The sequence below is a fragment of the Scyliorhinus canicula genome, chromosome 9 (assembly GCF_902713615.1).
Source record: "Scyliorhinus canicula chromosome 9, sScyCan1.1, whole genome shotgun sequence".
NCBI lineage: Eukaryota > Metazoa > Chordata > Chondrichthyes > Carcharhiniformes > Scyliorhinidae > Scyliorhinus > Scyliorhinus canicula.
The window spans coordinates 39,702,494-39,726,682 of record NC_052154.1 but is presented as its reverse complement, the minus strand read 5'-3'; the positions used below and the strand labels follow the sequence as shown (position 1 = coordinate 39,726,682).

The window sequence follows — 24,189 nt, the reverse complement described above, 5'->3', positions numbered from 1 at the left end:
TCTAGGGACAGTGCGAGCTGTAACGCCTGCCTGCAGTCTAGCTCCGTTTCCGTCAACAGGCGTTTCTGTATTATGAAGTAATTTATACCACACACTAACCGGTCCCGAAGCATTTCATTTAGTGTCGGGCCGAACTCACATTTTTCCGCCAGCCTTCTCAGGCGGGTCAAGAAATTCGTGACTGACTCCCTGTCTTCCCGCTTCGCTGTGTAGAATCTGTACCTACGCAAAATGAGGGGTGGTTTTGGGTCGTAGTGCTCTTTCACGAATTCCGTTACTTCTTGGAACGTTTTCGTGTCCGGCGCATCGGGATAAGTCAGACTACGTATAATGGCGAAAGCGGAGGGTCCGCACGCCGACAGCAGGATAAGCCGTCTCCTTTCATCCGTCAGTATATAATTTGCCCGGAAGAAGTAACACATTCTCTCCACATACTGGGACCAGTCCTCAATAGCCGGGTCAAATGCCTCTAACCTCCCAAAAAACGGCATTTTTTTTTTAAATGGCAAGGCTTACTCTCCGAGTGCGGCAGCTGGTCTCCGCAAAATTCGTAGTTTACCTCATCGCCACTGTAGTAATCCACGGGAGGCAGGAGTTCTGTCACCACACCAATATTTATTTACAATAACGCTATTACAGGCAGGGCCGGCTCAAGGCACCGGCAACTCGGGCAGTCGCCCGGGGCGCCATGTGCTAGGGGGCGCCAGATACTTGGGTCCCGCGCTTGCGCAGTTGGGCCGGGGCCAACCAGCGCATGCGCGGTAGCCGCCCTCCCCCCCCCCCCCCCCCCCGGTCCGCCCCCTCGGTCCGTCCGCTCCCCCCGGCCCCCCCCCCCCCTCGGTCCGCCCCGGTCCCCCCCTCGGGTCCACACCCCCCCCCCCCCCCCCCCCCCCCCCCCCCCCCGCGGGTCATCCCCCCCGCCCCCCCTCGGGTCGTCCCCCTCTCGGCCCCGCCCCCCCTCTCGCCCCCCCCTCTCGGCCCCCCCCCCCTCGCCCCCCCCCCCCCCCCAAGGGCGCCGAAGTTCAGCTTGCCCGGGGCGCCAGCAATCCCTAGGGCCGGCGCTGATTACAGGAGCAGCTACAAACAGTGCTGCTAGCAGTCCAGTCAACCAGAGTGTGACAGGAAGGCCACAGATAGGGAAAACCAATAAACCGATAGAACTAAAAACTTTATATGAATACTCTCAGCATTCATAACAAAATGTTTGCATCGATGGTGCCAAGGTGAAGATGATTGGCAGCTTCAAATTCCTAGGTGTGCGCGTCACCAACAGTCTGTCCTGGTCCACCCGCGTCATTACTACGACCAAGAAAGCATAACAGTGCCTATACGTTCTCAGGAAACGAAGGACATTCGGCATGTCCACATTGACTTTTACCAACCTTTACAGATGCACCATGGAAAGCATCCTATCCACTTCGGATTGGGGGCAAGGTCAAGGGAAATGCCGATTCAGGGGAAGCACCGATTTGAGCCAGGGAGGTGGGATGGAAATTTTCGGAAATGGGAGGAGAAGGGGATTAAAGCACTAAAAGATTTGTTTCTTAGGGGTCGGTTTGCAGGATTGAAGGAGCTGGAAGTGAAGTATGGGCTGGGGCAGAGGGAAATGTTTAGATACATGCAGGTTTGAGATTTTGCCAGAAAGGATATACAGAGCTTCCTGGTGGAGCTGGCCTCCACATTGCTGGAGGAGGTGCTGACGACAGGGGGACTGGAGAAGGGGGTATGTCAGTGGTTTACGGAGCTATTTTGGAAGAGGAGAAGGCACCACTGGAAGGGAGCAAAGCAAGTGGGAGGAAGAGTTGGGAGAGGATATGGAGGGGGGGTTCTGGTGTGAGGTGCTCTGGAGAGTGAATGCCTCCATCTCGTGCGCAAGGTTGGGGCTGATGCAGCTGAAGGTGGTATGCAGAGCACACCTCACGAGGGCGAGGATGAGCCGATTCTTTGAAGGAGTAGAATATGTGTGTGAACATTGCGGGTGGGGTCCGCTAATCACGTTCATATGTTTTGGTCCTGTCCAAAGCTAGAGGATTATTGGAAGGAGGTTTTTAGGGTAATTTCTAAAGTGGTGCACGTGAAACTGGACCGTGCCCCTGGGAGGCCATATTCGAGGTGCTGGGGCAGATATTGTAGCCTTTGCCTTGTTGATCGCCCGAAGGTGGATCCTGATAGGTTGGAGAGCAACCTCTCCACCCTGTGCCCTGGTCTGGCGGGGGGACCTGTTAGAATTCTTGACTCTTGAGAAGGTTAAGTTTGAGCTGAGGGAAAGGATGGAGGGGTCTACAATTCATGGACATTATTCATTGGGCACTTTCAAGAACTGGATAACATCGAACATTAGTTGGGGCGTGTGTTTGGAAGGGTTGGGGGAGGGGGGCTGTGTGTGTTAATGGCGACTATGGGTGATCCTAATTCCTTTTTGGCATTTGTTTGTGTGAACATGCGGGCTAATGTTTGGGGTTTGGTGGGAGGATGGGATCGTTGTTACTGATATGGGGATTGACATATTTGTTACTATTATTGTTGGTGGGTGTAAATTTGGGAGAAAATGTGAAAAAGGAGGAGAATAAAAATATTTTTTTAAAAAGAAAGCATCCTATCTGGCTGCATCACTGCACCTGGTACGGCAACTGCTCAGCCGAAGACCGTAAGAAACTACAGAGAGTTATGAACACAGCCCAGTCCATCATGTGAATCCACCTCCCATACATTGACTCTGTCTACACCTCCCTGCTGCCTTGGGAAAGCAGGCAGCATAATCAAAGACCCTTTCCACCAGCTTATTCATTCTTCCAACTTCTTCCATCGGGCAAGAGATGCAAAAGTCTGAGAACATGCACTAACAGATTCAAAAGCAACATCTTCTCCCGCTTTTACAATATTCCTGAACAACCCTCTTATGGACTGATCTGATCTCTTCACACATCTTCTCTACTGAATAGTACTGCACTCCTGTATGCTTCACCTGGTGCCTGTCTCTATGTATTTACATTGTGTGTATTTGTTTTCCCTATGTTTTTTTTCATGCATGATATGATCTGTCTGGACTGTACACAGAACAATGCTTTCACTGTACCTCAGTACACGTAACAATAAATAAATCCAAAAATAGATGAATGAATTGATAGCACAAGTAGAAATAAATTAGGATGATATGATAGCCATTATAAAGATTGTGGTTTCAAGGAGACCCAGGCTTGGACCTGAATATTAAAGGATATTTGATATTTTGGAAGGAAAGGAGAGGAGGTGGGGTAGCTGTGTCAATGAAGAATGAGATCAGTATAGTAGAGATAAATGATCTTGGTTTGGAATATATTTGTTTACAGGATGTAGACATCACTGGCTAGGCCACCATTTATTGCCTGTCTCTAATTGCCCTTGAGAAGGTGGTAATAAGTTGCCTTTTTGAACTGCTGCGGTTCATGTAGTGTAGGCACACCAACAATGCAGTTAGATCCAAGTTAGGATGGTATGTGGCTTTGAGAGGAACTTGGAGGTGATGATATTCCCATGGATCTTCTGCCCTTGTCCCATTAGGTGATAGAGGTTGATCATTTGGAAGGCACTATTGAAGGAGCCTTGGTGGGTTGCTGCAGAGCATCTTGTAGATGGTGCATATTAATGGCACTGTGGGTTGGTGGTGGAGGGTGCTTAAGTAGATGGAGGGGATGCTAGTGAAGCAGGCTACTTTGTCATGGTTGACGTTGAAGTTCTTGAGTGTTTTGGGGGTTGTACTCATCCAGCCAGTTGGAGTGTATTCCATCACACTCCAGCGTTTCTGAATGGAGAGCTGTGACTAGTGGCATTCCTCAGGATCAGTGCTGGAACCCTTGCTGTTTGTAACACATGTAATGATTTGGAGGAAAATGTAACTGGTTTTATTAGTAAGTTTGCGGACGACACAAAGGTTGGCCGAATTGTGGATAACGATGAGGACCATCAGAGGATACAGTAGGATGTAGATCATTTGGAGACTTGGCAGAGAGATGGAGGATGGAGTTTAATCTGGACAAATGTGAGGTAATGCATTTTGGAAGGTCCAATATAAATTGGAAATATACAGTAAATGGCAGAACCCTTAAGAGTACTGAAAGGCAGAGGGATCTAGGTGCACAGCTACACAGGTCACTGAAAATGGCAATGCAGGTGGAGAAGGTAGTCAAGGCATATGGCTTGCTTGCTTTCATCAGCCAGGGCATTGAGTTTAAAAATTGGCAAGTTATGCTGCAGCTTTATGGAACCTTAGTCAGGACGCACTTGGGATATAGTGTTCAATTCTGGTTGTCGCACTATCAGAAGGGTGTGGAGACTTTGGAGAGGGCATAGAAAAGATTTACCAGAATCTTGCCTGGTATGGAGGGCATTAGCTATGAGGAGAGATTGGAGAAACATGGGGCGGGATTCTCCAACCCCCCGCCGGGTCGGAGAATCGCCCGGGGCTGGCGTCAATCCCGCCCCCGCCATCTCCCGAATTCTCCGCCCCCCCTAGATTCGGCGGGGACGGGAATCGCGCCGGTCGGCGGGCCCCCCACGGCGATTCTCCGGCCCACGATGGGCCGACATCCCGCCGCTGACAGGCCTCTCCTGCCGGCATGGATAAAACCACCTACCTGACCGGCGGGATTGGTGGCGCGGGCGGGCGCCGGGGTCCGGGGGGGGGGCGCAGGGTGACCTGACCCCAGGGGGAGCCCCCACGGTGGCGTGGCCCGCGGTCGGGGCCCACCGATCGGCAGGCGGACCTGTGCCGTGGGGGCACTCTTTTTCTTCCGCCTTCGCCATGATCTTCACCATGGCATAGGAGGAAGAGACCCCCTCCCGTGCGCGTGTGCCGGTATGACGTCAGCAGCTGCTAACGCTCCGGCGCATGCGCGGACTTATGCCGGCTGGCGAAGTCCTTTCGGCCCCGGCTGGCGTGGGGCCAAAGGCCATTCACGCCAGCCGGCGGAGTGGGAACCACTCCGGCGCGGGCCTAGCCCCTCAATGCGAGGGCTTGGCCCCTAAAGGTGCGGAGACTAAAGGTGCCATCATTTGTGGTGGGGGGGGGGGGGTTTGCGGGGGGCAATGTCCATATGTGGGGGGGGTTAGGGGATGACATTTCCCCACGGGTCGGGGTACCCACAAGCACACATAGAGAGTGGGACACCCTTTTAAAATGATGACCCGATCTCTGAGGAACCGGTCTGGCCAGTGAGTTCAGTTGCCCATTGATGAAAATAATTCGAAGTGTGGGCTTGACCAAGGAGAAACTTCCCAGGGCCCAAAAAAGTGACTAAGTGTGGTTAGATAGCGATGGAGAACTCACCGATAGAGCCAGCAGGAAACTCCCAGCAATTCCTGCACCAAATGCGCTTCGAAACGTTTCTGTCAGATCGTCTTTGGTCATTTTGTGTATGAGACTGGGGAACTAATAATGGGAAACAAGGAAATGGTAAAGACTTTGAACAAGTATTTTGTATATGTCTTCACATTACAAAAGACGAAAACCATCCCAAGAATAATAGAAAGTGAAAAGGATTGGAGAAACTTTCAGAATCAGAAGAGAAAACGAGCTGTGAGACTGGCAAGTCCCCTGGACCTGAAAGCATGCATCGAATGATCTTAAAAGAAGTGGCTGCATAGATAGTCGATGTATTGTTTGTATTCTTCCAAAATTCCCCAAAAGCTGCAAATGTGGCGTCTCTATTCATAAAAGGAGAGATAAAAATCTGGGAACTAAAGGCCAATTAGGCTAATATCTATCATTTGGGAAAAAGCTAAAATCCTTTATTAAGGAAATGGACATTTTTTTAAAAGTAGGAAGGATTAACGTGGTTTTTTACAAATTTAATAGAGGTCTTAGAGGAAATTAAAAACAGAGTGGATAAAAGGAAACCAGTGGGTAGATGTATTTGTATTTCCAAAAGGCTTTCCATAAGGTGCCACATAATGGTGGCTACACATAAGAGATTATTGTGTTGCAAATGATATAGTAGTATGGCTAAAGGATTGGTTAACGAACAGAAAAAATAAAGTTAGGACAAATGGACTATTTTCTTTCAACTTGGCAAACTGCAACTAGTAGAGTGCTGCAGCGATCAGTGCTAGGGCCTCAACTATTTAGAGAATCATAGAATCTCTACAGTGCAGAAAGAGGCCATTTGGCCCATTGAGTCTGCACCGACCCTTGGAGAGAGAACACTACCGAGACCTATAAACTATATGAATGACTTAGATGAAGGGACCAGTGGTGTTGCAGTCAAATGTGCTGACGATATAAAGGTAGGAAAGCAAGTTGTGAGCTGAATTTAAAGAGTCTGCAAGGAATGTAAATGGGTCAAGTGAATGAACAAATAACTGGCAAATGATTTGTACTGTGGGAAAATGTGAAGTTGTCCACTTTGGCAGGAAGAACAGAAAACCGAGATCTGGGTGTGCATGTCCACAGATCTTTGAAGGTGGCAACACAAGTGGACAAGGTAGTCAAGAAAGCAAATGGAATGCCTGCCTTCATTGGACAGGGCATCGAGTATAAAAACTGGCAGGAAATGCTACCGTTGTACAGAACCTTGGTACGGCCGCACTTGGAATATTGCGCACAATTCTGGTCGCCACACTACCAGAAGGATGTGGAGGCTTTGGAGAGGGTGCAGAGGAGGTTTACCAGGATGTTGCCTGGTCTGGAGGGTGTTAGCTATGTGAAGAGGCTGAATGGACGTGGACTGTTTTCATTAGAACGACAGAGGTTGAGGGGTGACCTGATAGACGTCTACGAGATTATCAGGGGCATGGATAGAGTGGATGGGCAGGCACTCTTTCCCAGGGTAGTGGGATCAGTCACCAGGAGGCACACGTTTAAGGTCCATAGGGCAAAGTTTAGAGGAGATGTGCGAGGCAGGTTTTTTACACAGAGGGTGGTGAGTGCCTGAGTTGCCGGGGAGGTTGTGGAAGCAGATAAACTAACATTGTTCAAAAGGCATCTTAACAAACACACGGATAGGATGGTTATTGAGGGATATGGCACAAGGAAGTGCTGACGGTTTTGGGAAAGGTTGGTACCATGACCGGTACAGGCTTGGAGGGCCGAAGGGCCTGTTTCTGTGCTGTACTGTTCTTTGTTGTAAAAGCAGAACGATATTTAAATGGAGAATGATGGTACAGAGAGATCTGGGTGCCCTTGTACATGAATCGCAAAAGGATTCATGGATTCAAGTAATTAGAAAAGTGAATGGAATTTTGATCTTTATTGCAAAGGGGATGGAGTATAAAAATAGGAACATCTTGCTACAACTGCAGAGTACATTGGTGCGATCACGCGAAGAGTATTGTGTATATTTTTGGTCTCCTTACTTAAGGAGATATTTATTTGCATTGGAAGTGATTCACACAAGGTTCACTTGGTTGATTCCTGAGCTGAAGGTTTTGTTTTATGAGAAAAGATTGAGCAGGTTGGGCCCATACTCCATTGAGGTTTCGAGGTGATGATGTTAAAACATATATGATTTTGAGGGTGCTTGACAGGATAGATGTTGAGAGACTGTTTCTCCTTCTGGGGAAATCGAGCTAAGGGACACCGCCTCAAAATAATGGGGGTCTCATTTGAGACTGAGAAGAGGAAAGATTTCTTCTTAGTTTCTACTTAGAACAAAGAACATTACAGCATAGGAACAGGCCCTTCGGCCCACCTAGCCTGTGCTGATCCTGATTCCTTATTTAGACCTACCACTTCAAACAATCTGTAGACCTTCATTCCCCACCTGTTTATGATGTATCTTGAACATTGCTATCGTGTCTGCCTCCACCATCTCCACTGGCAACGCATTCCAGGCACCCACCACCATCTGCATGAAAATCTTTTCCTGCACATTTCCCCTAAATTTTTCTCCCCTGACCTGTTCCCCCTTGTAATGAGTCTTCCACCCTGGGAAAAAGCTTGTGACTATTCACCCTGTCTATACCTCTCATGATTTTGTAGACCTCAATCAGGTCTCCTCTCAGCCTCCGTCTTTCCAATGAAACCAATCCGTGTTTAGTCAACCTCTCCTAGCTAACACCCTTGAGACCAGGCAACATCCTGGTAAACCTTCTTTGCACTCTCTCCAAAGCATCCACATCCTTCTGGTAGTGTGGCAACCAGAACTGCACACAATATTCCAAATGTGGCCGAACTAAAGTTTCATATAACTGTAACGTGACGTGCCAATTTTTGTACTCAATGCCCTGGCCGATGAAGGCAAACATGCCGCATGCCTTCTTTTTTTTATAAATGTTTTTTATTGGGTTTTTGAACAAAATATATTTACCGTTATGTACACAGAATAAGATATAAGAGAAGGGCACACACAAACATACCGGAAAAAAAAGGAATACTAAAAAATAAAATAAAGTAACTGGTAAGGTATTATGCACCTGCTCAACAGCAGCAACTCTGTACAATTGGCACAATTATTTATAACACATATGTAGGCATCTGTTTGTTGGGGGGGGGGGGGGGGGGGGGGGGTGGAGTGGAAACTGGGGAGGTAGACATACATTTGGGTGCCGGGAGAAACAGTAAACAATTACAGAGGGCAATACTCGAATGGATCTGTTGTTGGTGTTGTCACTTGCCTCTCCCGGACGAATTCCGCTGACGTTGTTGTCTCGCGCTCACCTCCGCTTCAGCCGTTCCTCCCGTCTTTCGCCTGGATTTCCTTGTTCTCTGTTCCAGTAGATGCCAAGTTTCTCATTGTTTCCCGTGCCCTCCTTCTGGCTATCATGTCCCTGACACCCCCCCCCCCCCCCACCCCCCCCCCCCCCCCCCACCCCCCCCCCCTCTTTCCTCTTGGTTTAGCTGTCCCCCTCCTCTCTCCCGGTCTATTTCTCCCTCTCATGCTTTGGCTACTTTCCCCTGATTCTTGGCTATTCTTCTGCTTCTTCGTTGGCCACAAACAGGTCCCGGAACAATTGGGTGAATGGCTCCCATGTTCTGCGGAAGCCGTCGTCTGACCCTCAGATGGCGAATTTGATTTTCTCCATTTGGAGAGATTCCGAGAGGTCGGACAGCCAGTCTGCAGCTTTGGTGGGGCTGCTGACCGCCAGCCGAACAAGATTCTACGGCGGGCGATCACGGAGGCAAAGGCAAGGGCATCCGCCCTCCTCCCCAGGAATAGATCTGGCTGGTCTGAAACCCCGAAGACTGCCACTTTCGGGCATGGCTCCACCCTCATCCTCACCACTTTGGACATTGCCTCGAAGAAGGCTGTTCAGTACTCCCGCAAGTCTGGGGCAAGACCAGAACATGTGGGCATGGTTGGCCGGGCCTCCTTGGCACCGTTCACATCTATCCTCCACCTCCAGGAAGAACCTACTCATACGAGTTCTTGTTAAGTGAGCTCTATGTACCACTTTTAGTTGCGCCAGGCTGAGCCTTGCGCACATGGAGTTGACCCTATGCAGTGCTTCGCTCCAGAGTCCCCACCCTATTTCAATCCCAAGGTCCACCTCCCATTTCTTTCTTGTTGCGTCCAGTACGGTGTCGGCCCTTTCTACTGTCGGTCATACATGTCCCTCCAGTTTCCTTTATCTAGTATGCTTGCGTCCAGTAACTCTTCCAGTAATGTCTGTCGTAGCGGTTGTGGGTACATCCTTGTCTCCTTTCGTCAAAAGTTTTTGAGTTGCAGGTTCCTTAGTTTGTCCCCCTGGCTAGCTGGAATTTTTCGAAAGGGAAAATGCTGGAAAATCTCAGCAAGTCTGGCAACATCTGTAGGGAGAGAAAAGAGCTAACGTTTCGAGTCCAATGACTCTTTGTCAAAGCTAACAGACAGAGTGGGAAATATTTATACTGTGGAGTGACAATGAAAGATGAGTCATAGCCACAGAAACCCAGTGTAACTTGGTGCTAATGGCCACAGAAATCAAGAGGAAGGAGTGCTAATGGCAGTCCCCAGAGAGGACAAAAGATGTGAAAGGTCAAACAGCAGGGAAACTAACATCAGAGGATGAACTGTAGGTGTGGGGGGAGGGGAAGGTGGAAGCAAAGAGGAGAAAGGTGCAGGAAAGAAAGAAATGGTAAAAGACAGTTAAAATAAAATGAAAACAAATGGGTCGAGGTAGGGCTGATCATCTGAAGTTGTTGAATTCAATGTTCAGGCCGGAAGGCTGTAGCGTGCCTAACCGGAAGATGAGATGTTGTTCCTCCAGTTTGCGTTGCGCTTCACTGGAACATTGCAGCAGGCCAAGAACAGACATGTGGGCATGGGAGCAGGGTCTTTTGCTAAAATGGCAAGCAACAGGAAGGTCAGGATCCTGAATGCGCACAGACCGAAGATGCTCAGCAAAGCGATCACCCATCTGCGTTTGGTCTCTCCGATATAGAGGAGACCACATTGGGAGCAGCGAATGTAATAGACCAGATTGAAAGAGGTGCAAGTGAAATGCTGCTTAACCTGGAATGAGTCCTGGAATGTTAAGCATGGAAGAGGTAATGGGGCAGGTGTTACACCGTCTGCGATTGCATGGGAAGGTGCCATGGGTGATGGGCGAGGTACTGGGTATGGTGGAGGAGTGGACTAGATTGTCTCAGAGGGAACGGTCTCTGCGGAATGCTGATAGAGGGAGTGAATGGAAGATGTGTTTGGTGGTGGCATCACGCGGAGGATTATGCTTTGCATACGGAGGCTGGTAGGATGAAATACGAGAATGAGGGGGACTCTATCCTTGTTCTGGGAGGGAGTGGAGGGGGCGAGGGTAGTGGCGCGGGAGATGGACCGCACTGTTGAGGGCCCTGTCCACAACTGTAGGTGGGAAATCACGGTCGAGGAAGAGGGAACACATTTTCGAAGCACCATTTTGGAAATTGGCATCGTCGGAACAAATGCAACGGAGGCGAAGAAGTTGAGAGAAAGGGATGGAGTCCTTACAGGGTGTAGGGTGTGAAGAGCTGTAGTCCAGATAGCTGTGGGAGTCAGTGGGATTGTAGCGGATATTAGTGGATAGTCTGTTGCCGGAAATGGAGACAGAAAGATCAAGGAAAGGAAGGGAAGTGTCTGAGATTGTCCAGGTGAAAGTGATGGAGGGATGGAAACTGGAAGCGAAGTTGATTAATTTTTCCAGGTCCGGGCGAGAGCATGACGCGGCACTAAAATAGTCATCAATGTATCAGTAAAGGAGTTGTGGCAGGGGGCCCGGATAAGCCTGGAACAAGGAATGTTCCACATACCCCATAAAAAGGCAAGCGTAGCTAGGACCCATGCGGGTACCCTTTGCTACACCTTTGATTTGGAGAAAGTGAGATGAGTTAAAGGAGAAGTTGTTCAGAGATAGAACGAGTTCAGCCAGGCGAAGGAGAGTGTTGGTCGATGGGAATTGTCCGGGTCTCTTTTCGAGAAAGAAGCGAAGGGCTCTCAGGCCATCCTGGCATGGGATGAAGGTGTAGAGGGATTGCACATCCACGGTGAATAGAATGCGGTTAGGGCCCACGAAATGGAAGCTGTCAATATGACGCCGGGCATCAGAGGAATCCCGGATGTAGGTGGGGAGGGAATGGACCAGAGGAGTGAGGATGGAGTCAAGATAAGAGGAAATACGTTCGGAGGGGCAGGAGCATGCTGACACAATGGGCCTGCCAGGACAGTCCTTTTTGTGGATTTTGGGAAGTAGGTAAAAGCAGGCTGTCTGGGTTTGGGGGACTATGAAGTTGGAAGCCGTAGGGGGAAGGCATCCGGAGGAAATGAGGTCACTAACGGTGTTGGAGATAATGGTTTGATGTTCAGTGGTCTGGTCATGGTCCAGGGGGAGGTAAGAGGAAGTATCGGAGAGTTGGCACTCAGCCTCTGCGAAGTAGAGGTCAGTGCACCAGACAACAACAGCACCCCCTTTGTCGGCAGGTTTGATGACAAAGTCGGGGTTAGACCTGACCGAGTGAAGAGCAGAAAGTTCCAGCATCCGCAGTAATTTGCTTTTATTTTAGCTGGAATTTATCTGTCAGTTCGCGATCTGCAGTCCGTGTATAGGTCCCTGATGTCAGTGTCCCTCCGTCCTGTGCACACGCGCCCCCCGAACGTCATGATTATTTTTTCTAGTGCTTTGAAAAAGGCCTTGGGGATTTGATCGGAATGGATCTAAGTAGGAAGAGGTACCTGGGCAGCACGTTCATTTTGCTCGTCTGGACTCTCCCCACCAGGGAGAGTGGGAGTGTGTTCCATCTTTGCAGGTCCTTTTTTGCTTCCTTTGTCAGACTGGTGAGGTTCCATTTATGGATCCCTTTCCAGTCATGGGCTATTTGGATCCCCAAGTAGCGGAATTTGTGTCGGGCTTGTTTAAACGGCAGTCCTGTTAGTGCTGCCTCCCCCACTTTTGGGTGTACCAGGATATCAATGTGGATTTACCCTTAAACAGCCGGTCCCAATCCACATTCTCCAGTTCTTACCAAATTCTGTTGTTGTTGGCCTTCCCCAATTTAGCACCCTCATTGAGGATCACTCTTGCCCTTATCCATGAGTATTCAAAAATTTACGGAATCATTATTCCCAAAATGTTCCCCTACTGAAAGTTTGGTCACCTGGCTGGGCTCAATCCCTAATACTAGGTCCAGTAAGGCTCCCTCCCTGGTTGGACTATCAACATACTGAATCAAAAAACCCTCTTGGACATGCCTAACAAATTGCTCCCCATCCGAACCTCTGGCACTAAGGGAGTCCCAGTCAATATGGGGGGAATTAAAATCACCCACCACAACAACCTTGCCATTTTCACATCTTTCCAGAATCTGTATCCTAATGGTTGATGGGAGTCATATAGTACAATCCTAACATTGTGAGTGCAAGGGTCCTTCTCCTCAATCCCCTTTCAAGTTGTGACTGCATTTATCCCAAAATGCTTTTCAGTATCTGGTTCTTAGTTTCTGGAATTCTCTTCCCCAGAGAAAGGTGGAGACTGGATCATTGAATATATCTTTTGTGAGGGCCACGAAGAATCCAGTACGAGTTTCTCGAGTCAAACAAAACGTAACTCTGTTTACAACTATATGTACACAGTGCCAATAGTTCACTACTGGTTCCCTCTTTAGCTGGTACCACATTGGCCAACTCTATTTATACAGCTGCACTGCTAATGATTCCCCCCCCCAAAATTGGGGAGCTCATATTCCCCAAGGAACACGGGACCAATTGTCCCCAACCAATAGGATCGGGGCAGGTTATAACAATATTCAAGGCTAAATGAGATATATTTGATCAACAAAGGAGTCTAAGGCTTTTGGGGGGGGAGGGGGGAGGGGGAGGGGGGGGGGCAGGCAGAAAAATAGAGTTAAGGTCACAATAATATCAGCCATGATCTTATTAAATGATGGAGCAGGCTCATAGGGCCTAATGGCCTCTCCTGCCTGAGTCCTATGACTTTAGCATGTTTGTGTGCTTTTCATCATGCAAAATGAAAATATAGACCGAAATACTCTGGCCGTTGGGATTACTCTTCCCGCTGGCAGCGCACCCCAGCTCACTGGTTTCCTGGCGGAGTGGGGTGGCTTCACTGGGAAACTGTACACAAGCAGCGGAAAAAGAGAATCCCATCACCAGCGAATGGTACGCCACCTCGGAACACACGGCTGAGGAACCGGAGAATCCAGCCCATATTCTGCAGTAAATTTAGGAGCAATGTGCAAAGATTTACTGTGACGTTTTCAGCAATGATCCAACTTAAAAAAATGTATAACAGCTTTGTTGTTCATCTTGTGATCCACTCAGGCTAATGAAGCTTCCAAGAAAAAGAGGGAAAATTCAGTTGTGGATTAAACTCTAATATTATTCATCTGTACATGTACAGCGTGTGCTGTACCTGAAAGTTGAGGATTGAACTTTCCCATCTGTATAGGCAGATATCACACCAAATGCATTCAGGCTATCAAATTCGAGCTATTCTGATGGCAATTTGACAAATGAAGGGTGTGGAATCACTAAGAAAGTTAGTGCACAAGCACTTAAAAGCCGATATATTTCCCAGTTTATGACCTGTACTGAATATGTTTTTTTTTTAATTTTATTTTCAGTGTTGGCCGTTCACGTTGATCATGATATCAACATTCCTTTTCTGCGTTACCTGGCAGTTTAACCAGTTCATTTTATTAATACAAGCTCTGGTTCTCTTTTCCTTGGACTGTTTCGATATGGTCCCTCCATCAAAGGTAACTTGCAGATAATTTTGTGCACTAAACCTGATGTGTGCATGAGTTTACATGGGAATACAACACATACTGTGTCACAGAATAAAATATGGAATCATTAAATTTGCAAAACACTGGTGTTAGCTGGATTATTAAAGATTATAAATACAGTTGAGAAGTTTGCGGGGTAATCTACTAATCTGATTTCAGACTGTTGCAGTACTTGGGCAGAGATGTGTGGAGATTAAAAGATAGTGGATATCAATTTGATTTTTATGTGGGGCCGTGGGAAGAAGATACCTGTAAAGTAGCTCTAGGCTTCACAAGAGGAAAAGGAACCTCGTCTGAGTTTATGGTGTCCTTGGATTTTGGTAAACCTCTTCAATGAAAATGCATAAAGACTGCAAAATATATTAGCCTTACAGTGATGGTATAAGTATACTAGTTTGAATTCCACCATAATGCATACTAGAAGATTTAAACATATGGGGAGAAAGGATAAACTGGTCAGTAAAATTGTCCATTCACTTAACATAGAACATAGAACATAGAACGATACAGCACAGTACAGGCCCTTCGGCCCTCGATGTTGCACCGACATGGAAAAAATCTAAAGGCCATCTAACCTACACTATGCCCTTATCATCCATATGCTTATCCAATAAATTTTTAAATGCCCTCAATGTTGGCGAGTTCACTACTGTTGCAGGTAGGGCATTCCACGGCCTCACCACTCTTTGCGTAAAAAACCCACCTCTGACCTCTGTCCTATATCTATTACCCCTCAATTTAAGGCTATGTCCCCTCGTGCTAGCCACCTCCATCCGCGGGAGAAGGCTCTCGCTGTCCACCCTATCTAACCCTCTGATCATTTTGTATGCCTCTATTAAGTCACCTCTTAACCTTCTTCTCTCTAACGAAAACAACCTCAAGTCCATCAGCCTTTCCTCATAAGATTTTCCCTCCATACCAGGCAACATCCTGGTAAATCTCCTCTGCACCCGTTCCAAAGCTTCCACGTCCTTCCTATAATGAGGCGACCAGAACTGTACGCAATACTCCAAATGCGGCCGTACTAGAGTTTTGTACAACTGCAACATGACCTCATGGCTCCGGAACTCAATCCCTCTACCAATAAAGGCCAACACACCATAGGCCTTCTTCACAACCCTATCAACCTGGGTGGCAACTTTCAGGGATCTATGTATATGGACACCGAGATCCCTCTGCTCATCCACACTACCAAGAATTTTACCATTAGCCAAATATTCCGCATTTCTGTTATTCTTTCCAAAGTGAATCACCTCACACTTCTCCACATTAAACTCCATTTGCCACCTCTCAGCCCAGCTCTGCAGCTTATCTATGTCCCTCTGTAACCTGCAACATCCTTCCGCACTGTCTACAACTCCACCGACTTTAGTGTCGTCTGCAAATTTACTCACCCATCCTTCTGCGCCCTCCTCTAGGTCATTTATAAAAATGACAAACAGCAACGGCCCCAGAACAGATCCTTGTGGTACGCCACTCGTAACTGAACTCCATTCTGAACATTTCCCATCAACTACCACTCTCTGTCTTCTTTCAACTAGCCAATTTCTGATCCACATCTCTAAATCACCCTCAATCCCAGCCTCCGTATTTTCTGCAATAGACGACCGTGGGGAACCTTATCAAACGCTTTACTGAAATCCATATACACCACATCAACTGCTCTACCCTCGTCTACCTGTTCAGTCACCTTCTCAAAGAACTGGATAAGGTTTGTGAGGCATGACCTACCCTTCACAAAACCATGCTGACTGTCCCTAATCATATTATTCCTATCTAGATGATTATAAATTGTATCTTTTATAATCCTCTCCAAGACTTTACCCACCACAGACGTTAGGCTCACCGGCCTATAGTTACCGGGGTTATCTCTACTCCCCTTCTTGAACAAAGGGACCACATTTGCTATCCTCCAGTCCTCTGGCACTATTCCTGTAGCCAATGATGACCTAAAAATCAAAGCCAAAGGCTCAGCAATCTCTTCCCTGGCTTCCCAGAGAATCCTAGGATAAATCCCATCTGGCCCCGGGGACTTATCTATTTTCACCTTGTCCAGAATTGCCAACACTTCTTCCCTACGCACCTCAATGCCATCTATTCTAATAGCCTGGGTCTCAGCATTCTCCTCCACAATATTATCTTTTTCTTGACAGTCCAAAGATGTGCGGGTTAGGTGGATTGGCCACGCTAAATTGCCCGTAGTGTAAGGTTAATGGGGGGATTGTTGGGTTACGGGTATACAGGTTACGTGGGTTTAAGTAGGGTGATCATTGCTCGGCACAACATCGAGGGCCGAAGGGCCTGTTCTGTGCTGTACTGTTCTATGTTCTATCTATGTTCTATTGAGTGAATACTGACGAAAAGTATTCATTTAGTATCTCGCTTATCTCCTCAGCCTCCACACACAACTTCCCACCACTGTCCTTGACTGGCCCTACTCTTACCCTAGTCATTCTTTTATTCCTGACATACCTATAGAAAGCTTTTGGGTTTTCCTTGATCCTACCTGCCAAAGACTTCTCATGTCCCCTCCTTGCTCGTCTCAGCTCTCTCTTTAGATCCTTCCTCGCTTCCTTGTAACTATCAAGCGCCCCAACTGAAACTTCATGCCTCATCTTCACATAGGCCTCCTTCTTCCTCTTAACAAGTGATTCCACTTCTTTGGTAAACCACGGTTCCCTCGCTCGACCCCTTCCTCCCTGCCTGACTGGTACGTACTTATCAAGAACATGCAATAGCTGTTCCTTGAACAAGCTCCACATATCCAGTGTGCCCAACCCTTGCAGCCTACTTCTCCAACCAACACATCCTAAGTCATGTCTAATGGCATCATAATTGCCCTTCCCCCAGCTATAACTCTTGCCCTGCGGGGTATACTTATCCCTTTCCATCATTAATGTAAAGGTCACCGAATTGTGGTCACTGTTTCCAAAGTGCTCACCTACCTCCAGATCTAACACCTGGCCTGGTTCATTACCCAAAACCAAATCCAATGTGGCCTCGCCTCTTGTTGGCCTGTCAACATATTGTGTCAGGAAACCCTCCTGCACACATTGTACAAAGAATGACCCATCTAATGTACTCGAACTATATCTTTTCCAGTCAATATTTGGAAAGTTAAAGTCTCCCATAACAACTACCCTGTTACTTTCGCTCTTTTCCAGAATCATCTTCGCCATCCTTTCCTCTACATCCCTAGAACTATTAGGTGGCCTATAGAAAACTCCCAACAGGGTGACCTCTCCTTTCCTGTTTCTAACCTCAGCCCATACTACCTCAGAAGAAGAGTCCCCATCTAGCATCCTTTCCACCACCGTAATACTGTCCTTGACTAGCAGCGCCACACCTCCCCCTCTTTTGCCCCCTTCTCTGAGCTTACTAAAACACCTAAACCCCGGAACCTGCAACAACCATTCCTGTCCCTGCTCTATCCATGTCTCTGAAATGGCCACAACATCGAAGTCCCAGGTACCAACCCATGCTGCCAGTTCCCCTACCTTATTTCGTATACTCCTGGCATTGAAGTAGACACACTTCAAACCACCTACCTGAACACTGGCACCCTCTTAGGGTGGCCAGTGGGGTTATCAGGCAGAGATGCCTCAAATACTGAACTCCCAAATTTAATGTGGATGTGGCAAACTAAATCATTGAAGAAGAGAGGAAACTGAGCAAATAACAGCAAATCCTGGGTGATTCAGTAAATCTATCCTATCTGAAATGAAAAATGAAATGAAAATCGCTTATTATCACGAGTAGGCTTCAATTAAGTTACTGTGAAAAGCCCCTAGTCGCCACATTCCGGCGCCTGTCCGGGGAGGCTGGTACGGGAATCGAACCGTGCTGCTGGCCTGCTTGGTCTGCTTTAAAAGCCAGCAATTTAGCCTGGTGAGCTAAACCAGCCCCTATCTCCTATCTAATTTGTGCAAAGAGAAGCTGACGTTATTTATCTGTTTTTGTCCTCAACCCTAATTCTCCTCCTACTTCAGGAAGCTTCCAGCCATCACATGTATTTCATTTAATTATTTTGGCATTGGGAAAATATTTTTGTACAAGGAAGTTTAATTGCACTGTTCATTTTTTGTGTATTGTGTTTCTACAATGATTCATTGATGTTGTATCTCTTTTATTACAGGTTGCATCACTATATTTTATACATGTGGTTTCTTTGCTTCTTGTCTGGATCCTGCAATTTAACAACTCTATGCTCCTGGGGTCACTGGTTCTAAGTTTCATTCTGGCTGCTTTAGTAGTACGGCATTTACAGGTAGCAACAACCGTAATGTATGCAAACTTAACCTTACAATTTATATCCTAATGTTTTTGAATTTCAAACAGGAAATATCTTAATTATGAAGATTCTATGGGATAAATTTATTAACTGCAGCAAACACTCTCCACACTGGTGAGTGGCTAGTGCTACTTAAAGGCACCGCTTAAAAAGGAGACACATTGTGCCTGCAACAAGTGGTAGGAATATTTTTAAATGTCAGTCTGCTATAAGGTGATCTGAGCAACCACTCAATGTGAGCATCATGGTTTTTAGACAATGGGCTACAGATCTTAAAGGCAGTAGTTGAAACAAGGAGAGCTGTCACGAGGGGCAGAAGGCCTTCCAGATATATGCTCAGGAAGCAGTGGGAACAGGTACTGGTGGAGGTCAATACCAGAAACGCTGCTCAAGAACAGGGATGTAGTGCAGGAAGACATTTTAAGACCTGACATGAGTTATGAAGGTAAGTGAATGAATCCTCAAATTACATATTGTATTGCACACAAGCCTCATCCACTACTCAATTCACTACATCTCCATCACGAAACAACCAGCAAGCTCTTATCAACCGACGTTCAATGTGCTTTGCCTCATCCCCTCACATTAGCAGTGTTGCTGGAAGCTATTCAACCATGACAACCACATTACCCAAACATATTGCAAGACACTCATAGACACACATCTTTTTCTTGCAAAAGAAGGTGGCACATTACAGCAGGTAACAGAAAAGAACTGGATGGAGCCAAGTGCGTTACCCCTTAAAGGAAATTGTGCTGACCATCCTGGAAAGGACCATCACTGCAGCAATGCCCACTGGCAAGGCTGAAAGGATAATGTTGAGGGATTTCAATTCGTAGCTCTTTTTCATACAAAAGTAGAAAATGCTGGAAGTATTCAGCAGTTCAGACAGCATCTGTGAAGCAAAAAACAGAGTTAACATTTCAGGTTATCTCTCATTTTGCATTCTCTTCCAAAGCATGAGTTGTAGATAGTGTAAGCATGCACTTTTTACTTTCTCCTCTCCCCTCAACACGACCCAACTCGTCCCTTTTCCACTTTAGAAACCCAAGAACCTTCCCAGTCAGTGGAGGAAGAGGAAAAAGACTGTAAGGATAAAATGGCAATGTCACTTGATCCCAGCTACCAGCTCAGACAGAGACAAAAACGTGTATTTCTGAGGCGAGGGAGAGTGGGTGGATTCTAAGAATTTGAATAGGCCATTCGGACTTTAATCTGCTCCGCTATTCGATTAAAATCATGGCTGATCTGTTTGTAGCTTCAGCACCTCTTTTTCCTTTCTGCCCCCCCCCCCATAACCCTGGACTCCCTTGTCAATAAACAAATCTAGGCACAAGTACGTAGGAGTCAGGGTGGGAGGAGAGGAGCTTGCAGATGCAAACTAGTTGGAGAGCAAGGTCACACATTGGTTCTGGTACAGATGAGGACTTCAGTAGGCCAGGATATGGAAGAAGCAGATTGGTATACACAGTTAAATGCACTGGAAAGCGTCCATTGAAATTGGAGGCTGCAGCCTTTCACCATACATGCTGCAGTTACTAGAGAAGCCCTTCAGTAGAAAATTGGGAGAGACAAGGACACATGGAAAGCAAAGGAAGTAGGAGAAGGAATAGATCATTCAGCCCTTCCAGCCTACTCTGACATTCAATGAATCATTACTGATCTTCCTGTCAGTCAGCCTGCACTGAATGTCGAAGAGCACGGAGGAGTCCAAATCAACGTGACATAGAACTTGCTCATCCATTCCAACATGGAATGACTGATCATCTTCTTCAGCATTTGTGAAGCCCATTATGTGTAGCATCCAATGTCTGATGCTACCACAGCTTTTATTGCAGCACTGACATAGAATCATAGAATTCTTACCAACCCTCTGAAAGAGCCACCTATGTAGGCTCCAGCCTATCCATGTAACCCCATAACTCTCACATCACAGAACCACTACAGTGCAGAAGGAAGCCATTTGGCCCATCGAGTCTGCACCGACCGTCTGAAAGAGTGCCTTAACCTGGCTCCCGTCCTATCCCTGCACCGCAGATCCCTGGACACTAAGGGCAATTTAGCATGACCAATCCACCTGACCTGCACATGTTTGGACTGTCGGTGGAAACCAGAGCACTAGGCGGAAATGCACGCAGACAGGGAGAGAATGTGAAAACTCCACGCAGACAGTCACCCAAGGCTGGAATTGAACCCTGCCGTTATGAGGCAACAGTGTTAACCACTGTGCCGTACATCTCCTGTCAACGGTCGCAGTGCTGCCCTGGAAGCTCAGACTGTTGTCCTCATGTCTCTGAATACCCCTGTTTAAAGGGGTGTACACGACATTACAGCAGTCTTATCAATCTGTTCTCCAGATTCTTTGATTGCTGAGGTGTCGCCCCAGGAGAGTAGCTTTGATTCTCGCATTTACTCTTATTGCATGGTGGCACAGTGGTTAACATTGTTGCTCCACAGCGCCAGGGACCTGTGTTCGATTCCAACCTCGGATAACTGTGTGGAGTTTGCACATTTTCCCCATGTCTGCATGGGTTTTCTCCAGGTGCTCTGGTTTCCTACCACAGTCCAAAGATGTGCATGTTAGGTGGATTGGCCATGCTAAATTGGCACTTAGTATCCAAAGGTTTTTGGGGGGGGGAAGAGATTGGGCCTAGGTAGTGTGCTCATTTGAAGGGTCGGTGCAGACTTGATGGACCAAATAGCCTCCTTCTGCAATGCAGGGAATCTATGATACTGATGTCAGGTGACCAAGTCTGTGGTTCCCCATTTTCTCTCTCCCTTCTTTCTTAAATATTAGGATTACATTTGCTGGAACCAATTCAAAATTATAAAATTTGGAAAGGTGACCACCAATGAATCTATTATATCTGCAGCCACCTCTTTCAACACTCTGGGATGTAGATCATCAGGTCCAGGAAATGTATCTACTTTTAAGTCCCATTAATTTTTCAATACTATTTTTTAACTAATACTAATTAATATCTTGCAGTTCCTTGTTTACACTAGTCCCTTAATTTTCCATTATATCTTGAAGGTTTTTAGTATTTTCTTCTGTGAAGACAGACACAAAGTATTTGTTTAGTTTCTCCTGACACCACTTGTAATGGACCCACATTTGCTTTTGCTAATCTTTTCATTTTTACATACTTGTAGAAGCTTTTACAGTCTGTTCTTGTTTCTCCATAGTTATTCTTATTCTATTTTCCCTTAATCTTTTTCTTGGTCCTCCCATGCTCCCAATTACCAGTTTTTGCAACTTTATACACCTCTTCCTTTGATCTAATACCATCCTTGATTTTTTTATCCTTGGTTGGAACATTTTCCGTGCTGGGTTTTTGTGCATTAAAGGAATGTATTTTTGCGGTAAACTATGTATTGGATCTTTAAATGTCATCATTGACATTATATCTTTTAAAGTAAATCTTTTCTAACATCATGGGCGAAATTCTCTGACCACACGCAGGGTCGGAGAATCGCTCGGGGCCGCCGAAAATCCCGCCCCCGCCATGGCAGAAATTCTCCGCCACCCGGGAATTGGCGGGGCGGGAATTGCGCCATGTCGAGCGGCGAGCCCCCTGCGGCGATTCTCCGGCCCGCGATGGGCCAAAGTCCCGCCGCTGGGAGGCCTCTCCCGCCGCCGAGGTTTGAACCACCTCTGGTGGCGGTGGGATCGGCGGTGCGAGTGGGCCCCCGGGGTCCTGGGGGGGTGCGGAGCGATGGGACCCCGGGGGGTCCCCCCACAGTGGCCAGGTCCGCGATTGGGGCCCACCGATCGGCGGGCGGGCCAGTGCCATGGGGGCACTCTTTCTCTTCCGCCACTGCCTACACCATGGCGGAGGCGGAAGAGAATCCCCCAGCGCGCATGCGCCGGTGGTGACGTCAACGGCAGCTGCTGCTGATGTCACCAGCGGCGCATGCGCGAACCGGCGAAGGCCTTTCGGCCAGCCCTGGCGGCGGGCGTCAAAGGCCGCTGGTGCCGGTTTTGGCACCAGTCGGCGTGGTGCCAACCGCTCCGGCGCGGGCCTAGCCCCCAAAGGTGCGGAGAATTCCGCACCTTTGGGGAGGCCCGACGTCGGAGTGGTTGGCGTCACTCCCCTACGCCGGGACCCCCCACCCCGCCGGGTAGGGGAGAATCCCGCCCCATATCTTTACAGTAGTTTCCCAATCTACCATAGCCAAATTGCCCTCTTATACCTTCATAGTTTCCTTTGTTTACATTTAAGGCCCTAGTGTCTGATTGAACTACATCACTTTGAAACTTAATGTAAAACTCTATCATAGCCTGGTGCTAGGGTTTGGGATTTCTGCGCAGGGTCGGGGAGGAACTTGCGGTGGGAGAAGGAGGATCCAGTTCATGTAGGTACCAACGACATAAGTAAAAATTGGAAAGAGGTTCTGCAAAGAGAATATGAGGGGCTAAGCACTAAATTGAAAAGCAGAACCTCAAAGGTAATAATCTCTGGATTATCACTCGAGCAGAACGGGCTATTTATGTTGTAGTCTCCCTTTTCTCTTTGTGTTCCTCCACCTCGTGTTTAAATTTGTCCTTCTAGTTCTTCCCTCCAACTTTGTCATGGCTGAAATCGAGGTTAGAAAATTGCTCCCTAAAGACCCATTGCAGATATGGCCTTCTGCTGATCTCCTTTATCCCCTCACGCCTTTCCATTTTCTAACTGTGTGGCTTCCCTTCACTCTCCCAGTCTTACTCACATTCTCAGAGAAAGCCATTTCAGGCCATTCGTGATCATAGAATTATAAAATGTGCAGAAGGAGGACATTCAGCCCTTCGAATCTGCACTGACCCTTCAAAAGAGCATCCTACCCAGGCCCACTCCCCAACCTCTCCCCGTAACCCCACCCAATCTTTGGACACTTAGGGGCAATTTAACATGTCCAATCCACCTCACTTGCACATCCTTGGACAGTGGGAGGAAACCGGAGCACCCGGAGGAAACCCACGCAGACACAGGGAGTCACCCGAGGTTGGAATCAAACCCTGGTCCTTGGTGCTGTGAGGCAGCAGTGCTAACCACTGTGCCACCGTGCCACCCAATGAAACAAATTGCGTCCAAACAAACCTTTAAATCAACCAAAAGTACTGAAGCACCAGCCACTTCACTCCCCGTAGACTATTCAAACTCTAGGCATATATCAGAGAGCTCCAAAACAAGCACATGCAATTGCACTTGCAAGCAGAAGAAATAATTTGGCAACTAATCTATAAGAACTTGATGATCTCATTAAATCATGTTGATGGGACATCTTTAATTTTTGCACTCTGTTCAGTTCTATGAGTTTAAGGCAGGATGTAGATTGGAGCTTAGCATTTGAAAATGGCAACACTGGCATCAAATCAATGTTGCATTCGATTGATGTCATCTCTATGCTTTGCATACTGCAGGCTTTCATTAGGTGGGCACGTGGAAACTCCTTTACCAAGACGTCATCGGGCACACTTTCTGTTAGAAGTGTGCACACGTCTTGGATTCCATTTTTGTACCCCATTTTTGAGTGTTAGGATGCAACGTAAGTGCCAAAAAACAGGTGGTACACAGCCAATTTCTTCCCCATATTTTTCTAATTTGTTTCAATTATAATTATATAGATGCCATTGAAATAATTGTTTCGTCCTCAGTGTAATCATGAGGCTGCTCTGAAGAGTAGTATGATGGGAATAGCCAGTCTTAAAAATAAATCAATTGGGGTAAAAGTGGTGTAACCTTGGATC

The 24,189-nt window shown here is 47.3% G+C and overlaps 1 protein-coding gene across 8 annotated transcripts in view; it reads left to right on the top strand.

Annotated features, from left to right (window-relative positions):
• Positions 1–24,189, top strand: part of dpy19l3 (dpy-19 like C-mannosyltransferase 3) — a 117,944-nt gene that overhangs the window by 33,864 nt on the left and 59,891 nt on the right. For all 8 annotated transcript variants that reach the window (XM_038806570.1, XM_038806565.1, XM_038806566.1 and 5 more), the window contains exons 8-9: positions 14,006–14,140; positions 18,306–18,437. In XM_038806570.1, coding sequence (XP_038662498.1) covers positions 14,006–14,140; positions 18,306–18,437 — 267 coding nt within the window. The remainder of the gene's footprint in view (positions 1–14,005; positions 14,141–18,305; positions 18,438–24,189) is intronic.